Source organism: Hyperolius riggenbachi, chromosome 2 (genome assembly GCF_040937935.1).
Source record: "Hyperolius riggenbachi isolate aHypRig1 chromosome 2, aHypRig1.pri, whole genome shotgun sequence".
Classification (NCBI taxonomy): Eukaryota; Metazoa; Chordata; class Amphibia; order Anura; family Hyperoliidae; genus Hyperolius; species Hyperolius riggenbachi.
In genome coordinates this window covers 205,559,823-205,579,583 of record NC_090647.1, presented here as the reverse complement: position 1 = coordinate 205,579,583, position 19,761 = coordinate 205,559,823, and the positions used below count along the sequence as shown (strand labels likewise).

The 19,761-nt window shown below is 42.1% G+C and overlaps 1 protein-coding gene across 1 annotated transcript in view; it reads left to right on the top strand.

The window, feature by feature from the left end:
• Positions 1–1,377: 1,377 nt before the first annotated feature.
• EFNB2 (ephrin B2) overlaps positions 1,378–19,761 on the top strand; it is a 73,383-nt gene continuing 54,999 nt past the window's right edge. Inside the window, exon 1 of the mRNA XM_068268014.1 lies at positions 1,378–2,014. Coding sequence (XP_068124115.1) covers positions 1,893–2,014 — 122 coding nt within the window. The 5' untranslated portion in view covers positions 1,378–1,892. The remainder of the gene's footprint in view (positions 2,015–19,761) is intronic.

Sequence of the window (19,761 nt, the reverse complement as noted above, 5' to 3'; positions counted from 1 at the left end):
ACATTATAGGGCCAATTTAGCATTGTGATGCACACAGCAATGTTAAGTCTATTCGCCGTTCATTGAGTTGCAATATGTGAAGTTATCATGCAGTGCATTGGACATAACTGATGCGTTGACAGATATAATGGTAGCCTATGACAATGCAAAAGTTGATGAATTACACATGTTAGAAGAATTCCTCACGGTATTAAGTTGGCACATGCGCTGTAATGTCACAGCCTGTAACGCATTGCGACCTAACGTAGCTTAAAGCGGACACTTTTTGTGCGATTTTGCGTTGCATTAGGGTTCCGTTGTGTGCCCTAACATCGCAATATAACGCAATGTCCCACTGTGAATGCAGCCCGAAAGGAAAATGGGTACAGCTAGTCAATAAAGGTATTACCTTAACAACTTTGGCTGTTATGTCTCCGGATTTTCTCCATGATTGGCAGCACGGTGGCGTAGTGGTGAGCGATCTTGCCTTGCAGCGCTGTTTCCCCAATTCGCATCCCAGCCAGGTCAACATCTGCAAGGAGTTTGTATGTTCTCCCTGTGTCTGCATGGGTTTCCTCCGGGTACTCTGGTTTCCTCCCACATCATGAAAAGCCCATACAAGTTAATTGGCTTCCCCCTAAATTGGCCCTAGACTTTGATACATACACTACTCGATGCAAACATAGACACATAACTATGGTAGGGATTAGATTGTGAGCCCCTCTGAGGGACAATTGATGGACAAGACAATATACTCTCATTCGCTCTGTACAGTGCTGTGTAATATGTTGGTGCTATATAAATACTAATAAATAAATAAAAATTGACACTGGGCCACATACAAGCAGAGATGTACCAGAATTTGATCTGGCTACCATCGATCAGGAGTTTATGAGACTGCTTCTAGTAGCTGTAGCTGCCGATAGTCCCTCATCACGCTTTTTCCAGCACACCATCGCTGTTTCTAGGAATAGGACGCTGTCTCTCTCATTGGGAGAGTCGTATAACTTTACTATGGGAAAGAAGCATAACTTGTTTCTCCACGTCACGCCTGCTGAATTCACCCTCCTGATTCCTCACACTAATCAACGTACAGTGAATAAGGGGCGCAGAAACAAGCGAGGCTTGTGTGTTTCGAGGGGTAAGGGTACGTGTAAAAGTGCTGGATGTCAGTGGGTCACGTCATGAATATTAATGAGGATGCTGATGAGTTCATGCTATATTATATGGGAGGTCTGTACCTGTCAGACACAATACTCCGCCGCACAACAGACGAGTTTAGCCTGAGCGTCCTGTGAGCGGCGTGCGTCTTGGCCAATGGCGAGGCTCCGTGCGCTGATCAGCCAATGAGCGGGGCGGTACAGGCAGAGGGGCGGGGTGAGCTTATAGGCATACAGCAGTGTGTTGGCCGCGGTTACTTTGGTTCAGTGTGGCTGGAGGAGCAGATCTCCCATTAGAAGAAGAAGAGAGGCAGGCAGTGAGTGAGTCCAGCTCCTGCGAGTCGCTGCCACATCCAGGACACACGAGAAGCAGCAGGAGCACCCGCAGGATTTCCCCGGGAGACGCTGGACTACCATTCAGCTGCACTGATTCCCTCTATACTCTGGGCTGGTTCCCGAGGATTCCGATAAGGGCTGCCGGATGACGGATCCCCGCTATAGCAATGTGGGCTCTTTCTATGCCTTAGGAGGATACTGTGTATCCGAGCCGGAGCTTTGCCTTTGGAGTTGATCTTTGCTTTGGGAGTAGCACTAATCTCTGTGTCCAGCGGTGATCTCTGCCTACAGGAGGAGGACTGCTGCTTGCCGGATACACTGCTCGCCTATAGAGCGCCCCAGCTGGACTCTCCGCTCTCCCCCCATCTCCTGGTCTCGCTGGATAGGGGCATTGCATCGGGGTCACCCCATCCTAACATGGCATTCAGCGGGGACTCGTTGTGGAAGTACAGCTTGGGAGTTTGGATCCTGTTGATCAGGACTGCTATTTCCAGATCTTTAGTATTAGATCCCATTTACTGGAATTCTTCTAATCCCAAGTAAGTATTTTGTGTTTCTTATTTATTAATAGCTCTTGATGTGTGTGACTCATGCTGCTGGTGCGGTATGTGCTGCCTGGGCAGAGCGTAGGATTGGAAGTGACAGCAAGTGTAATAAGTATCGAGCCTCTAGGCGTAGCGCTCACCTATACCAGCGTGCGCTTGTCAGTGAAATGCATTGGGGGATCGGGAGACTCCTAGACAGATCACACAGTGTCCTCTTTCAGGGCTGTAGTAGGTGGTTGTGGTTGAGTAATGGGGCTGGCTGTATGTGAGACCCTACCACTTGCCATAGGAGTATAGTGCACATAGGAGGCATTGTATACCGGGGCAGGAGTGGCCGTATATCCGGGCCAAGATCGGGGTCATGCCAGTGAAAGCGTCTCGCTGCTATGTATAGCTGCATCTTCTAGTCTCCCGCCTGGCTTCTTGTGTGCCATCAGCTGCAGTTAGTGAATGGTGGCTCCGAGCTCTTCTCTATGCTGGCATGCCAGCCCCGGCCATGAAATCAGTCACTTGCTGGGACTCCTGGTGACATTAAGCGCCTCTGACGGCTCAGGCTTCACACAGTGGCTGATTACCATATCCACACAATGCAGCCTCTATGGCCTACTGACCCTAGCACTCTCCTCTACTAGTCACTAGTCAGCTTTACTTTACTGCTCTCTTCTCCTTCCTCTACCCACTGCACTTCACTGCATGGCAAATATTTGTATTAGTAATCACCATTACAGGTTATGTAACCACTCCTCTCGTTTAATCAAAACGCTGGCGTCTTTCCCATAATTTTCTAGTTTATGGTAGCCCCTTAAAAACCTTATTGGTCACACCTCAGTCTCCTATTTTGTAGGGTGGAAATTACACATTGCCCTTAAATTCTGAACACCAGGGTTATTTTAATTGTTTACAGTAAGTTTGTTTATTGTAGTGTGAACTTTGGCAAATAACAAAGCTAGTGTGTCTCAATGCTTGTCAGTGCATACTGGCTGTTTTTAGTGGTGTCGGGATCAGTGTAGTTTTTGGAGATACATTGAACTAAGGAGTCAGGAGGTTAAGCCTGCACTGTGGCCTGTCCACCTCCCTTTTGATCTGTACTCCAGAATATCTGCATATCTGGGCCAGAGTGTCTAACTATAGGGTCAAACTATGATAATGGGTCCTGGGAGTCTGGAGAGGGGAAGGTGAATTCTCTGTACTGGATCCCTCAACTCACTCCTAATGTCATACTGCCACCATGGATATGTGTATCAGTATATGCAAGCCTTAGATCTACTTATCAAAAGCATTCAGTTTGATTTTTTTTCAAAGTTATTTCATTATTTATCTCCACAAAAGTACAGTGAATTGTCAGGGCACTGAAAACACTGGATTTCGCCTATTCACCTATGTCATATTCATGTAATAGGCATGTGTTTTGTGTTTTCATGATAAGAAAGCTATCTTTATTTTGTTATGATGGTATGCTTAGAACAGGGCGTATCACTAACAGGCATAATACAGCAGAAATTTACTTAACCTGCTTTTCCAACTGTGTGCATCATTTAGTTTTACAAAATCCTGTCCAGTTTGTCACTGGGGTTGGCAACTAGAAACTTTCCTCTATCCAAAATACACCAGTTTCCAAAAGCTACCCTCTGCCGTACTAAATGGTATATTTGAAGAACAGTGATCAAATCAGGCCTACAGAGGTCACTCTTTCAATGCACATCACACGTTGCTCAGGTCTTGCTGCACACAAGCCTAATGTTTGGCTTTTTCAGTCCCAAGTTATAGCATTTGATCAGTTTATCACATTTACCATTGTTTTTAGTATTCTCTCCCTGGTCGCCAGTGTGTTGTGGGTCTTTACCACATGCCATAGTTTTCTTGTTGTTTATCTATTAGCATGATGATTCGTTGAAAAGTGTTCAGTTAGCACTAGGCCTGATTTATCAAGGGGGGGTTGCTGCTGCCCCCCAATTACTGCCAATCGTCCTCGCTCAACCACAGGGAAAGCTTTTAGATTGTTGGAAAGCCTGATTGGCTGCAACGAGGCAGGACAGACAGTCCTTATTGAGGACTGATGGATGAGACTGTCTATAGCATTGTCCTAGTATGCATGTATTTCTTCTTGTAATGCACCTCTTATTCTCTGGCTGATGTCATTTATATATCTGATAATGATGGTGCACTGAGATTAATAACTTGGCATATCCCTTCAGAGAGAGATTGCATTGTAATGTGTAGTCTACTGATTTGCCTTTATGAAGGGGAAATGGAACCTGGGAGGTGTTATGTGCTGGTGCTGCTGCTGTGCAGCCAGATGAGGGAATTAAAACATGCAGTCATATTTTACATTAGGTGGACATTACTTGAAAGTGTCATTTAATAATAAACGTCATTTTTCACTTTGGGATCAGTGATTAAATATGAATGTCACTGCGTTTCAGATGAGATGGGGAGTCTGCTACATTGCTTTGTGAAAAGCATATTAAATCTAGGACGATGGGGATATGGCATGGGTAATAACTTTCATTTGCAGTTATAAAAATGTATTCTTGCTCTTCCATGTAATTAGAAGATGGAGGAGCCGCCTCTGATTTGATATTTTGGCCCTTGAAAGCAATATTATGGGGAGGCATTATGCTCATTGCTCATGGCTGGCCAGGGCTGCGGTTGATTAACTGCGTGAGATATAAATACATTCTTCATAGTTTGTCGGCTGTCACTTGCGATATTGTTATGAAAAAAAAAAACGTCTCTCTTATGCTGGATGCAGAATCTTAAACGTGAGCGCCAGAGAAAACAGAAGACTGCCATTAAAATGTACATTTCATGCGTATGTCAGGCCCCTGCCTTCCCGCTGTTTCCGCTTGGCTAATATTCTGATGCACATTAGATAAAAATAGACACTGCACTAAGTTCAGATTGCATCTGGATGATTTATTTCCCTTGCATTATAAAAAGGATGGCGTCTATCCTTTTATTCCCCTTTGTGTTTTCCCATGCTTATCAGTAATTTCAATTTATTGTCAGGAGTAGGAGCTGCGTAGCCTTATTAATAACTATTATGTGACCCCGGCCTATTGGAGGCAGACTTCTCACTTGCCTTCTTTGCTGTGGACAGCCACCATTGTATCATGGAACGCAGAGTTTTGTAGGTAAACAAATGAACATTGAGAGCCAAGTGAATACCCCCTTGAACTCTTGCTCCCCAGTTTGCATTTAGGTTAATCTTGTCGGTTTTTAATATAGAATGGGAAGAAAGACGACCGCACCAGGGGTGGAATTGTTGCTGCTTTTACATGCACATTCCACACATTTTGTCAAGATCTTAAACTGGAGGTAATGGTCCTTGTTTCAAGGGACAACTGAGCCAGCCCTTGACGAAAGCGCCCTGCTGAAACCATATCTCAGGCTCTGGTAAACTGCTGTAGACAAGTATTTATTTAGGAATCCTTTCTCTTGGGAAGGCCCTTTTAACCCTCACAATTACGGTCCCAAGCTGTGGAAACAAAAGCTCTGGATAAAGTAGTTTGCTAAGCACTTACCTCTAGAGCTCAGTCACCCCTAGCTCTGCTGAGGAGGATGCTTGGTGGCCTAATGCAAACATCTTTATTTCATTATCCCTTCACATTGCTTTGACACCTGTACACCACATTAGGCCTAGGTACCTTTTTTATGTCCAGGGCACCTTCAAGAGGCCTGGGTTTAGAGCTATAGATTCCCCTTGATCTGTCTTGTTTGGTTCAGCTGGGGTTTAATTGTTACTTTATCTCTAGTAATTATCTCCAAGCTCCTTTATCTGTAAAGAACTTTGTTTAGATCAGTAATTGTCTGTAAATGGTGGCCTCAAGGTAGGAAACAATGCAATATATTTGTGTATGTTATCTTTTTATCTACATTTCATCACTGGTCTCATTTTATTTACACTGATCTTATAATACCAGAACAAGATGCTTGTTTTATGAAGTGGTGTCATACAGGTAATTTTTAGTTTGGGTTTAGTAACATTCAAAAGGCCAAAGAACCTTTTTTTTTTTTTTTTTTTTTTCTTTTTTTTTTTTTGCATGTGTTTAGACGAGATTGCTTTAAAATTACTCTGAGGTATGTATAATATGACAAGTAAATTGCTTCGGGTCTGCATTTTACCTCATGGAGATGCAAGGGTAACCAGGGAAAGTAATTAGTATGCGCTATACAAGTTGCCTTTTTCTTGTTAATATCTGTTTGTTCAACCAATTTATTGAAGGTTTTTACTTTCAGCTCATCCGTCTTCCCTAAAGACCTGTAGTGTCACATCTTTCTTGCCTATCCCGTGTATCTGCCAATTGGACGAGGCAGAAATACGCACTTTTGTCACTCCTGCGCTGTTGTGAAACCCTTTTCTCATGTTTTAGTCATAAATATTGATTTATTCTTATAATTCCCTGAAATAATGTCTCAGAACACAGCAAAATACCTTGAAGAATTCTGTTTAAACAGTCTCAGTGAGTGGATTCTTGGCCATTATTTGAAAATTAGATACTTTTAACTACAGCATAGGCTATATCCTGTGGTGGCTTAGGGAATTGCCCCCCCCCTTTTTTTTTTTTCTCCCCCTTAATGGGAATTGGGAGTTGCAGAAAGTTTTATATGTAATAAGAATAAAGCAGACACATTAATAAAAATCAGCCATTCACATATTTCACCAGCATTATTTTAATCCTGTTATGTAGCTAGAAGCTGTTTATTGTTATCGTTTATAATGGGCAACACTTAAAGTGGGCTCAAAGGGCAATTGCAAGTCAGCTGTTTAAGTGTGTCCGCATAATGCTTTGCATTTTATTGCTAGCTTTGATTACCAGCTTATAAACTTTGCTGCCCTGTCTGAGCACAAATTACATTATGATTGCTTGGGAAATAAGCAAAGCACAAAACTGTCACTTTTTTTGTGGGATGTATATTTTATTGGTAGTTTTACACATAAGAAAAATTAGATACAGTAAAACAGATCAAGGTTTGGTTTAAAGAATTATATAACACACAAAACCTTGACCTAGGCTTTCTATTTTTTTTCAGTCCTAGAGTAATCTTTAGTGTAAGTCATTTAGGTCGCTACTTAACGATCTACAAATACATCCATAAACAACAATAATAGCAGTTAAGCATATTTTTGCTTTGTTGCAGTTTTATTTAACCATTCACATTCATCCCTGCCCTGGAAGTAGCTTGTCCTGTAAGTGTTCATGCACCTACTCTACATGCTCTGATTCATCTGACGAAAACACAAACTACAAAAATAAACGCACAGACACACATGAACACACACTCTTATAGATACCCTGTAGTATTGCCCAGGGCCAGGATATAAGAACTACAAAGCAAGACCACAACTTCTAGTCGTTGTTCTGTTGAGGGAAATGTATGGCTGAGGTGTATGAGGCCTACTCAGAAAAAACGGCAGCCGTTTTGGGCCTCCCTTATCAAAATGTCTAGAATTACCAGGCATCAATGGTCACTGCCCGAGCAAGTTGTTTATGGTCAGAGTGAGAAATTATTTAATGTTCGGATGGCCACCCTGATATGTCTTGGGCAACCCTGCCTAGAAATGTGACTGAAGGCCATTCAGGATGTATTTTATCGTGTGTGTGTGTTTTCCTCCACGAGATAAGAGCCAGGAAGAAGATTTCTACTGTCTTTCTCACTTCCATGCTTGGTTGATCTGAATTTGCATGTTACAGGAAAGATCTTTTGGTAGTTGGATTGAAGTGTCCCTGTCTCCGTTTCTCACCCATAAGAATGAATGTGTATGCTTGGTTGATCTGAGTGTACATGTTCCAGTAAAGATCCTCTTACGGGGATTGCACACATGCATCTATTGTTTGAAGCAAATTGGACAAATTAATGTGGATTTCTGGAGCTGTCAAGATATTCTTTTAGAGCGAGCTACATTAACAATGAAATACAACCTTAATGTTATATTTCTCAAGGCCTGGTTTGAGGTTCATGGTTGTGTTGGCCCATTAGCAGATGAAGTGAGATCTAAAGTGTATGACTGGTTGAGGTCCTGCTGTTTAGAGAATGAGCATCAGATAACAGTAGTGCTCTTTGGGAAAAGACAATATCGAAAGTTTGCCAGTTGGCTATACGTGAATTAATTTTTGGCAGCTGATTCAATCACTTCAATCAAGTCTGAAGGACATCTCCCAACCTATCTGATCACACTTTCAATTAACTTAAGCCAGTTTATCGATCAAAAGTGTGATCACATATCTTGGAAAAGTTCAGAGTGGGTGAGTTTGCTATTCAACCGATTTAAACAATGTGTACACAAAGTTTACGGCACTTTCCCCTTGATCCTACATCATTTATGATCCTATTGGTTAAGTCTTCTGCTGCCGTTCACATCGCTTAACATCTTCTTCTGCTTTTGCTCGTGGGATGGTCATTCATTGGTCATATTGCACAATTTTTTTTTTATCTTTCAGGGTGCACGTAGCTTTAGACACACATGCCATTCATAGAACTGGATTATCAGTTATTAGGTTTTTGCTGGTGGTTGGTAACTCTTATTGTTCCAGTAGGGATATCAATAGTTTCCCTTTGGTACACTTATTTTCACCATGAAAAGTCACAGCTAACTAGCGTACTTTAAAACAGGAGGATTGTTACTTTTGTTTTAGTTTTTCCCCTTGTTATCCTTTATTGCTTTTAGGTTATGATTCAATTATTTGACATTTTGGCCGATCTTGCTAAGGGATATGTAGTGGTCCTCTGAGTTGGATTGACTTGGGAAATAATTTGTGTTCACTTCTTTAAATGAATCTATTTTATAGGATGCCCACAACATAAGACTGAGTTTTGGTTTTTTTTTGCCTTGTGTTATATTTACATAGTGCCGTCATGTTCTGTGGAGCTGTATTGATTTGCAACCTAGACAAGAATGAGTATCATGCATGCTCCCACTGGTTATGCACAGTACAGATAAAATACAACAATTAAAGTATGTTTATTTGCCTGATATTGATGATTTGATTTGGTTTACCCCCTTGCACCAGTAGCTATTCTAGGAGTTTCAGCAGACATGCTGTACAGAGCTACACAGTGGTTGTTGATACACCACTCCCACCCTCAGCCCTCTATTCCTGCTGCAATTGGTTGAGGAAACTGCTTACTTTCTGATTATTACACTGGGTAACAATTGCTTAAAGTTGGCCATACATTTTATAGATATCCACCAGATTCCTGTCAGATGCCTGTTAGATCAAATCTGACAGGGATCTATCTGATGCTTGCCACACACTAGGAACAGATTTTCAATAGATTTCAGAATGAAATGTGTTTAAAATCTATTGAACTGTGGTACTGCACTGTCCGATCCAGTGCAACGCTTAAGCCTCGTATTCTCCACTTGATGGGTCCAGCGACGTCCCCTTGATGACTGTCATTAAGCAATGCCTCTTCCTGCACACGATGAATGCAATGTTACTGGACTGGTGCAAATGGGAAGTCACGTGATCACGGTACTTTGTGCGCAGTCGTCGGATTTTTAAAGACCTAATCCGCTGTGACGGTTGTTGTTGCTGCATAATGCTAAGTCACCTTCACGTGAAAGCATGCCTGTACCCATATCACAACATTGCTTAAACAACTGCTTGTCACTCAAAAAATCGCCAGTCATTGGGAAAATCGCGACGTGGGTATATGGCTTAAGCTTCATCGATCTGCTGACTCTTGAACCACTTCTGATAGACCCCACTTCTGATAGACCTAGATTTTCCATCTGGTTTGATAACTCTATTTGACCGAAAATTGGTCGAATGATGGATCGGTCTGCCCACTGCATCAGTTTCTAGCAGATTATATCAGAGTGATCAAATTGGCCGGATAGTGACAGGAAAAATCAATGTGTATGGCCATCTTGGGGTTTTTTTGTTCCAATGTTTGTTTGTGTTTATTTTCATTTTATGGAATCTTTTGCCTAATCGGTTATGAAAATGGAATGGTGTATAGCTGGCATTGGAAAGCTATACGGCTGGGGGCTCATGCTGTGCCGTTCTGACTACCATTAGAAATGTGCTCACTGCTTCGCATTAATGCATACCCAGCAGATGTCTCAATTTTGAAGTAAGTTGCCTTATGTGAAAAGTGGCAATTAAACCCTTCATGCAGGCTTAATCTTTTCCTTCCTTGGCTGACATATGGTAAACCTGTTCCGCAGGTCACCTATCGTACGTTTTTAAAAGACTCTCTGTATGAGCTCATTCTTTGTACCTTATTCAGGTGTCTGAAATGGGTGTGTTTAAAATATTTGGAGTCAGCTACACAGAGCCATGGGCCTGCCACCAGATTTCAGCTCTTCAAATGTATTTTTTTTATTTTCTGTATTTTTTATCTTTCTCCCTCCTATAGTATAGGAAAGCAAATGGTCACCATAAGAAAAGCTTGGATAAGCTCCCATGGCTCCATTGTGTCTTTAGAACCCGGCAAGACAAAAGACGTGAGCAAATCAGGCCTTGTCTAATAAAGAAAAATGTAAACCATTCACACAGCTTTCCTGTTTGACTTGTTTAATTCTTATTTTAAATTCAGTGCCACACTAGCTGTGTGAAATCTGCTGATTTCTTTAGTAATCCATTTTGTAGTGTTCGGTTTAAAAACAAAGCTGACACAATTTGCTTTTATTTTTAAGCAAATCAACCCATGGCCATAGTTAATAAGGGGATTACAACTCCAGGCTAGATCTGGACAGGGGTGATTTTAAATCAAGGACAACGTCTAAAAGAAACTGATCCCTTTTGATTGAAATGTGGGAGAAAGGCATAGAGAAACTAACAGCAGTAATCTGATTGTATAGCTATAAAACCTCCATATTTTTTTTTTTTTTTACTTCTCCTCCCCCCCCCCCCCAACATAAATTCATGCAGCTACAAAAAAAATGTAAAGGAGGATAAAGGGTGCAACCATAGCAACCCATAGATTAGCTTGATGTTAGAAGTGACACGTATCTAAAAGGACCGTAGGAACTAAAAGCCTTCCTTGGGGCTGCTGTGTATTGTGAGAGTTCAGCACGGAACTTGGAAGCAAGGATTAAACAGTATTGAAAAATGATTTGCGTGCTTGTGACTACGGTGATAGCTATTTCCAGAGCATAGCTGCTAGTTCTGCAGATGTGCTGCTGAGACCTAGAGCAACCACTCACACACTGCCTTTCATATTTTTTTCTTTAATTATCCTGCAGAAGCAGTGCGTGTGATGTAATGAGTGTGAATCTGGCTATTTGCTGTTTCCTCTTATTTCTTTAGCATATTAAAGCAGTACTCATCGTAGGAGCACTTGTAGTGGTAATGGCATTAAGAAAATGTTGTATAGATCCTGTTTTGTAGTGTCAGACAGCAGAGCAGAGAAATAAGACGTTATTATTGTAATGGTACTAAGGGGTACTGTTTATGTATGATTTGCCGGAAGAGGTAGGTGTGCTTTGTATTAATTTAATTTAGTGCTTCTTTGTTTTGATAGCATTAGTGTATGTCCATAGTTCCAAAGTCTAATAAAGCAGGTTTACATGTAGCAAAGTAATGGTAGTATAAGAATATTTAGGTGGGAGTGTAATAAAAGGAGCTGAAATATATTAAAGAAAATCTGTATTAAGAAAAAATGCCCCTGGGGGGTACTCAGTTTGGGAGGGGGAAGCCTCTGGATCCTATTGAGGCTTCCCCGTCGTCCTCTGTCCCACGCAGCAGCAATACAGCTTCCTAAACGGCGGGGATATAAATATTTACCTCTCCATCTCCAGCGTAGACGCAGTAGCGGCTCTCTCTGCTCTGAAATAGGCAGAAATAGCTGATCCCAGTTGGGTCCGCTCTACTGAGCAGGCGCAATTCTCCTGCACCTGTAAAGTAGAGCAGACCCGACTGGGATCAGCTATTTCCCTCTATTTCCGAGCGAAGAACCACAACAGTGCCACACACTGGAGCCAGGGAAGGTGCATATTGAGCAGCCTGACAAATTGACGGTTGTGCCTTCTAAGGGACAGAGACCACCGTGGGACAGAGGAGGATGGGGAAGCCTCGATAGGATCCAGAGGCTTCCCCCTACCAAGGGGAGAACCCCCCCCGCCCCCCCGGGGCAATTTTTAGTCTCTTTTTAAATGGAGCTCTGGTCAATTACAAAGTGTGAATGTCCCTTGTTTTTAAGGTGCGCTGCCATGCCAAACCCCAGTATTAACAGCTTTTAACATTTGGGACTGACTAATAAGTGTCCTAAAGCAGGCCGTATACAATGTTTCTCAGTCGACTTTCAGCACATTTGATCACTCTGAATCCTTTGAATCTATAGCACAACATGCTACATTGATTGTAATTTCAGCAAAACATTGAGCAAAATTATTGATTAGACCAGATAGCGGTAGATCAACAGCTCACAGCGTTGCACTGCATCGAAAAGTGTAATTCTGCTGTCAATAGATTTTTCAATAGACTGAAGTAGGCATAGGTAAGGTGGAGGGTTTGTTTTAAAGGAAAGTAAGGCCCTGAGAGTAGAATGTCTGTAAAATTACAGATATTATCACCCTGCTCACTCCAGCTTCCAACTTATGCCTTCAGGTGTGAGATACCGGTCAGTTGCAACAAAAATATCCAGGCACAGGAACAGCCTCTTCCCTCAGGTGGTAGCCATGCTTAAAGAGAAACTCCGACCAAGAATTGAACTTTATCCCAATCAGTAGCTGATACCCCCTTTTTTACATGAGAAATATGTTCCTTTTCACAGACAGACCATCAAGAGGCGCTGCATGACTGATATTGTGGTGAAACCCCTCCCACAAGAAGCTCTGAGTACCGAGGTACTTCTAGCAGTTTCCTGTCTGTGAACCCTGTTACATTGTGGGAATTAACTGTTTATAGCTGTTTCCAACTGCCAAAACAGCAAGCAGCAGCTGCATCACTTGCCAGCAGTAAAAATGTCACCATGTAATGTCAGAATATAAATCAGGGATTTAAAATTTTACAATGGGCAAACACTGACTAAATCATTTATACGTAATTATTGTTAGAACGAAGCACTTTTTTATTACATTATTTTCACGAGTTGCTCTTTAATGCAGAATTATGTTAGAGCTGCTAGGACTGAAAAGCATGACATTATAGAACTGAAAATGAACATGTCTCACCCTGTTTGCTAACACTTTAACTTATATACTGTCCTTGACTTGCTATTACCTACACTGGCCTCTTCACTAACCGTCGCTAAGCCGGTTAGGAGGCCTTAACAGTTAGTGGGCGCAAACCACAGTGTTAGGACCACGCACATCGCCACTGCGCGGCGGAACAGTAAAAATGCGTAGTGCGACGATAACGTCGCACCCGCTGCCTTGTAAGACTAAAACAGCGCATCAGGTGCCCCCGAAGCAGCGCATTGATGCACCGTTTGACGCACCGGGTGCGGCATTTACAAGGCAGCAGGTGCGACGTTATAGTCGCACCATTACTGCCCTGCGCGTGATGTGGGTGGTCTTGTGTGCAATGTAGCTGTGCAGGACTATTAGTGCCCGCAAAGCTACTTATGGGGCACTAAGTGGTTGTTCACTCCGGCACTATCACTTAGCTCCAATTAGTGACTAAAGCCCACTGTGTCCTTGTAGTATTGTCAAATAACTGCAAAGTCAAATTCCTTGTAAGTGCAAACTTACTTGACCAAATAAAATTGAATCTGTCTATATCAGCCAGCACCCAAATGTAGAATATTGGTAATTTTGCAGATATCTTACTAGTGGCTTGTCCCAGCGCCTTTATTTGCATGAAAGTCTCTAGGATAGTCCAATTCTGCATGCTCAGCGTTGTGGGAAATGCCAACATAACGAAATAGACGTGAAGCCTGTAACATAACGGGCACTAGAGAACAGTGCCCCTCACCAAGGTTTAATTTGACTGGTCCTTGATTAGTCCTGATTGCTCTCTACCTCTCCACTCCTTGGAACATGTCTGCTCAGCTTATTATTATTATTATTATTATTATTATTATTATTATTATTTTAGTATTTATATAGCGCCGACATATTACGCAGCGCTGTACAAATGTGTGTGTGTGTGTATATATCTATCTTTATATCTATATCTTGTCACTAACTGTCCCTCAAAGGAGCTCACAATCTAATCCCTACCATTGCCATATGTCTATATCATGTAGTGTAAGTACTGTAGTCTAGGGCCAGTTTTAGGGGGAGCCAATTAACTTATCCGTATGTTTTTGGAATGTGGGAGGAAACCGGAGTGCCCGGAGGAAACCCACACAGACACGGAGAGAACATACAAACTCTTTGCAGATAGTGCCCTGGCTGGGATTCGAACCTGGGACCCAGCACTGCAAGGCGAGAGAGCTAACCACTACGCCACCGTGCTGCCCATAGCCTAGCAGAGGCCTGCCAAGAGACCTGTGTGCTGCATCCATTTGCGGGGAGACAGTGATGATGGTTATATCTACATGTAATTAGTCTGAAGACAGTAAAACTACCAAAACAAGAAATGAGATACAGTAATGCAGGTTTTACATAGATCTTCCACTTACTAGGATACCAAGATGGAGAAGGATTCACTGTTGTAAGAGCAGTGCATAATGTCACATTAAATACATCAGGCACCCCTTTGTTTAAAGCCATTGGTTTTGTCATGCAGTAAAAGGGAGGATGATTTCCTGGCTTCTGCTTTCCTACTGAAAACAGCCCTGTAAAAGCAAGCTAGAAAGAAAAGGCTCTTTGGCTTTTGTCTCCCCCCTGCACTTTGTCACTATAGACACTAGATACACTGAAGAATGACACTGAGAAGGGCTTTAAACTCCATGCTGAGATGTAGCCATACAGGTGCTGGAGAGGCAAGAGTATTTGTTTTATTGCCTCAATGGCTGTGTGCTGCTAGATGCCATTCTTTATAGAGGAAGAACCTTACAGGCTGGGATGAAACACAGAAGCTACCACAGTAACTGCTCTGTCTACACAAATAATCCTGAACACACTTTTTTGATTAAGTGCGTCTCAGATGATTTCATTAAATCATGTTTCTTGGCAGGGCGGCTTGGATAACTTTCCAGGTTTTTACATCTTTATTTGTTTCTTGAAATTCAAGAAGAGTTGCCTTTAACTGTAGATGTCAGATGTGAGGAAAGTGAAATGCTGTACATTAAGTAAAAACAGAAGAAATCACCTGTAAGGAATAACGCAGTGAGCATAGTCCAGCATGGCTGAATGTGTGAATTATTGGCTGAATGTTGACTTATTATGTAAATTGAGAAAAATGAGATTATCGCATACAGTTTATGCCGCATGGCAATAGCATTACACAACTGCAGCAATAAGATAATTGGGCGAAGTTCACACTATGCCATTGGATTGCGGTGTAATGTAATTTTTTTATCGTCATTGCAATGAGCTGCTGTGGTTCCACAATTAGCACATTCAGTGTTGTGTAGACTCCAATGCGTTGTTAGTGGTGTGCACCGAATTGTGCGCTACTAGACACCACAGGTCTTGCCGGCTTTTTAAATGGCTGGCAACAAGATTCTGTGCGCTGTGATGTGTGCATTGCCACCAGTTTTAAATTTCATTGTGATGTGTACATAAAAAAAACAAAAAACATGGGTACATACTAATACAGTATAGGTCAGGCATGGGCAAACTTGGCCCTCCAGCTGTTAAACTACAAATCCCACAATGCATTTGCCTTTGAGTCATGGCTTTGGCTGTCAGACTCCTGCAATGCATTGTGGGACTTGTAGTTCCTCAACAGCTGGAGGGCCAAGTTTGCCCGTGCCTAGCATTGGCACTGGTATTAAAGGAGGAGTGTTTACTTTTACTAATCAATTCCCTCGGCTTCCTCCTGATTCCCCTATGGTTTTCTGCTGTCCCCCTCTGCAAGTTCATGGACTAGTCGCGGGCTACTGTGCATGTGTGTAACTTCTCAATTGTGCTCCTGCAGCTGGGATCATTTTGCGCATGCACAGCTCGTAAAGACTTTAACTGCGCAAGTGTAGAATGCTCTCAGCCACATGTGTAATCAAGGTGACACAGAGCTGTGCATGTGTAGTCAGTGATCTGTTGAGGCACAGCAGAGAGGACTGGAATGAAAAAGACTTGACAGACTGGGAGGCTGGAAGAAACCATAGGTAAGTAAAACTTTTTTTTTTCCCCTTTAACAAAATCTACAAGTTAAAGGAAACTAAAAAAGGAGAGCATGTCACCTAATTGACATTCTCGTCTGGTTACAGGTGATATCAGGAGCAGCCTGTATGTCTCAGGTGGTTGTAGATCTAAATTTCATTACATCCACGGCTTCTGGATAACCGAGTTGAAGCAAATACATGTAAACAATAAGCAGATTGACTTGTACAGTCTTGTTTGTAAATGTCTCTGATGCATTGAGACAAAATATTATCCTCGGCATCGCCTGGTTCACACAGATGGTTGAACTGCATAGTACACTTTGTGGATCAGCTGCCCAACAGCTGTGGACTGCTTGTCATTTGGTTGCTGTATTTGCAACCAAATGGCTTCATCCATTTGTTTGGTTGGTTGCTTCATCCCCATCAGCTGATGAGAACCTTGTATTTGAAATCTTGAGGGAGGCTTATGCCCACCCAGTTGTTAATGAATGTGGGTACAGGGCAGAGGCAAGTCTCTTGCCAGCACCACATTCACAGCGGCAGCACCTGTAGCCATTTGTGCAGGTAAATCATGAAGTGCACTTAATTTTGTACTGTGCCAGCCTGGTCTTCCTCACTAGTAATCTTTGTTTTTGTTTTTTTTTGTTTTGTTTTTTGTCCCTTTCTTCATGGTCTCCACTCAACTGACAGTAGTCCTTATAACTATAGATGATACTCCAATAAAGCCTGCTGTATTGGGGTAGTATTTGAGCTGTAATTAACGCTTTGTATTAACTACGTTTTTCTACTTCCATCTTACAAAATATCCCACATATGCACACTTCTCATGCATGTATACTAAAATCCTTGTGCATGCTTTCATTCTATCCCATCTCAACTACTGCAACATCCATACCAACTATTATTTATTATTGATTTATAAAGCACCAACATATTCCATGGTACTGTACAAAGTAAGAAACGAACATGGGGTACATAATACAGTGTACACCATACACAAGCTACATAATTAATGACAAAACACGGAATTGGTAATGACAGTGATAAAAGTAACATGATGATAGATAAAAATGTAAAATAATTTTCAAGACACAAAAGGGGGGGAGAGCCCTGCTTTTGTGAGCTTACAATCTAAAGAACAATGAAACTAATCATACTTTGCATTTATCTAGGGGCAAACAAGTTTAATGTCGGATTTAAGATCTAGTCAGTCTAATCCTGATGCAAACAATAAATGTTTAGGATACAGTTGTATTTACAAGTATTAAAGAAAAGATTACCGTAACTGCCTTGGCTACTTGGCACTATAGTAGCTATGTAGGTTTCAAGCTTTGCAGTGACTAGGTATATGATCTCTCTTTCTATAGTTAGATGTTGAGATTTATATTGAGTATTGTATTTATGGTACCCACTATAGTCTGCTGTACACTCTTCAGCACCATAGCAGATAATGGTGCTAAACAATAATAAAGAATAGAGATAATGTTTCTCACGGAGACACCCACTTGCAAGATTGTCAGCCAAGAAAGAACATTTTAGACCTTATTTGCCAAATTCCAATAATCTGCTCATGTTTGGAAAGAGCCCAACTCCCTACCCACCTGCTATTCACTTGTTTGTTGTGTAAAAAGATAGAGATTTGAGAATAGACTGTTAATATGGTGATCTATAGATGGATGTAGAAATTAAGTGTTGGCTCTGGTTATCTACTTTATGCATAGAAGGATAGCTTAACTTTTTTAATTGTTTTTATATTAGAGAAGACCGAATAAAAGGTTTAGGGTAAACTGCATCTGTGCTTTTATTAAACACTTTAGCTTCAAGATACAACAGTGGATTCACAGGCATGGATCCACTACAGGGCCATTGTAGTGGCTTAAAGTGAATGGGAACCGCATCTCCTCTCAGTGCTCTCTATCCTGTGCTGGCTCCCCCCGTTTAAATCCCCCACCGAAAGGGTATTTTATTATTATTAATTTTAAATCTTCGGGAGCCGTGTCCTCCCGAAGCCGTGCGGCTCCATACTGCACAGGCGTGAGCGTGCAAGAGAGCATGCAAGAGAGCGTGCTTGCGCTGGCGCAGTACAGGGCTGCCCTTCTTCAGGAGCACTTGGGCTCCCTGAAGACTTCTGAAGCCTCCTTCAGCCGGGTAAAGCAGTATTTGACTAAACATACTGCTCCCGGGTGAGCCAGCACTGGATCAAGCAGACCAGGAGAGGAGCCGGAAGGCTCTATAAGACCCAGAGCCTTTCCTCTCCTTGGGTAAGTATCTATCTTCTTTTTTTTTTTTTTTTTTTTTTTTTAAATGTAGTTTCCATTCACTTTAAGCGCATTGATGTGGTCATCTTTTGCAGTCAACAAACATGGTTGCCTCTAACAGATTTTAAAGGGAACCTAAGGTGATATTGAGTCTGCAATATTTCCTTGTAAACAATACCAGTTGCCTGGAAGCCCTGTTGATCTTCTGGCATACGTAGAGTCTGAGTTAAAACCCTGGAATAAGCATATAGCTAATTCATTAAAACCTGAGTCTGAGCATCTGATCTGCATGCTTGTCCAGGGTCTATTGCTAAAAGACACAGGATCAAGACTGCCAGGCAACTGGTATTGCTTAACCACCTTGGCGGTAATGACTAGCTCAGCTCGTCCATGACCGCCGCGGTGGATTGCTCAGGCCCTAGTGGGCCGACATTTTTTTTTTGTGTGCTCAGCCTGCCTTCGCTTTTCAGATGGAAAATGGTGCATATGTACAGCATTCACATGACAAAAGGAGCAAAGTGAATGGCTCTGGCCTGCCAGCTTATTTATACAAAAGGAAGGTTACAGTGCTATAAGTGCTGATGCTGAGCAGCACACTCTCATTTCCTTCAAGTCATGGCTATTTTGTTTTCCACATCTGGCCTGTGCCACATCACAAACACTGCTATGTACCTCACATAAATGTGTCACAGCAGAACGTGAGCACTGTCCAAGGAAGGTTGAATTGCATTTCAGCCATTAGGTACCTAGTAATGCTATTGATGTCTCTCCTCACAGAAAATACCAAGGAGGCTGTTACAATGCTATTCACTTGTCTGCTTTCATTTACTGCCATGTACAATGCACAAGCTCTGGCAGCTCCTAAAAGCAGTCTTGCAATGTTTTCTAGCATTAAAAATTTCTAACGAGGACGAGACCAACTGCATCATGGCAATCAACAATAAGTAAATTAGAAATTGATAAACCTAATGAGGCTATTATTAAGGGCTGTGCCTTCTGAAGGGATGGGAAACTATACAGCAAGAGGGAGAAGGTTTCCGTAGTTACTGTGAAAGCTCCTTTATTCTCCTTCTGGCAGAAATGAGGCAGTTTTTCTTCACCACGTAATTACAGTGCAAAATTCCTTATGATAGTAGGATTGTATCTGCCTGACTGCCTATGAAGTCCAGGACTGTTGGTGTAACGTCTGTCTGTTCACACATTTCAGGGGCTACAGAGCGCCACTATATGGATGGAGGTGGCTGTATTACCAAACTTTACCTCCAGGTGGCACTGGAAAGAAATGAACAAAATTGTTCTTGGGCCTGGGACGAATGGATGACTGTCGCCGGGTTAGGGACCAGCAGTAGATTTGCAAGAGAAGCTACTGTAGCCATA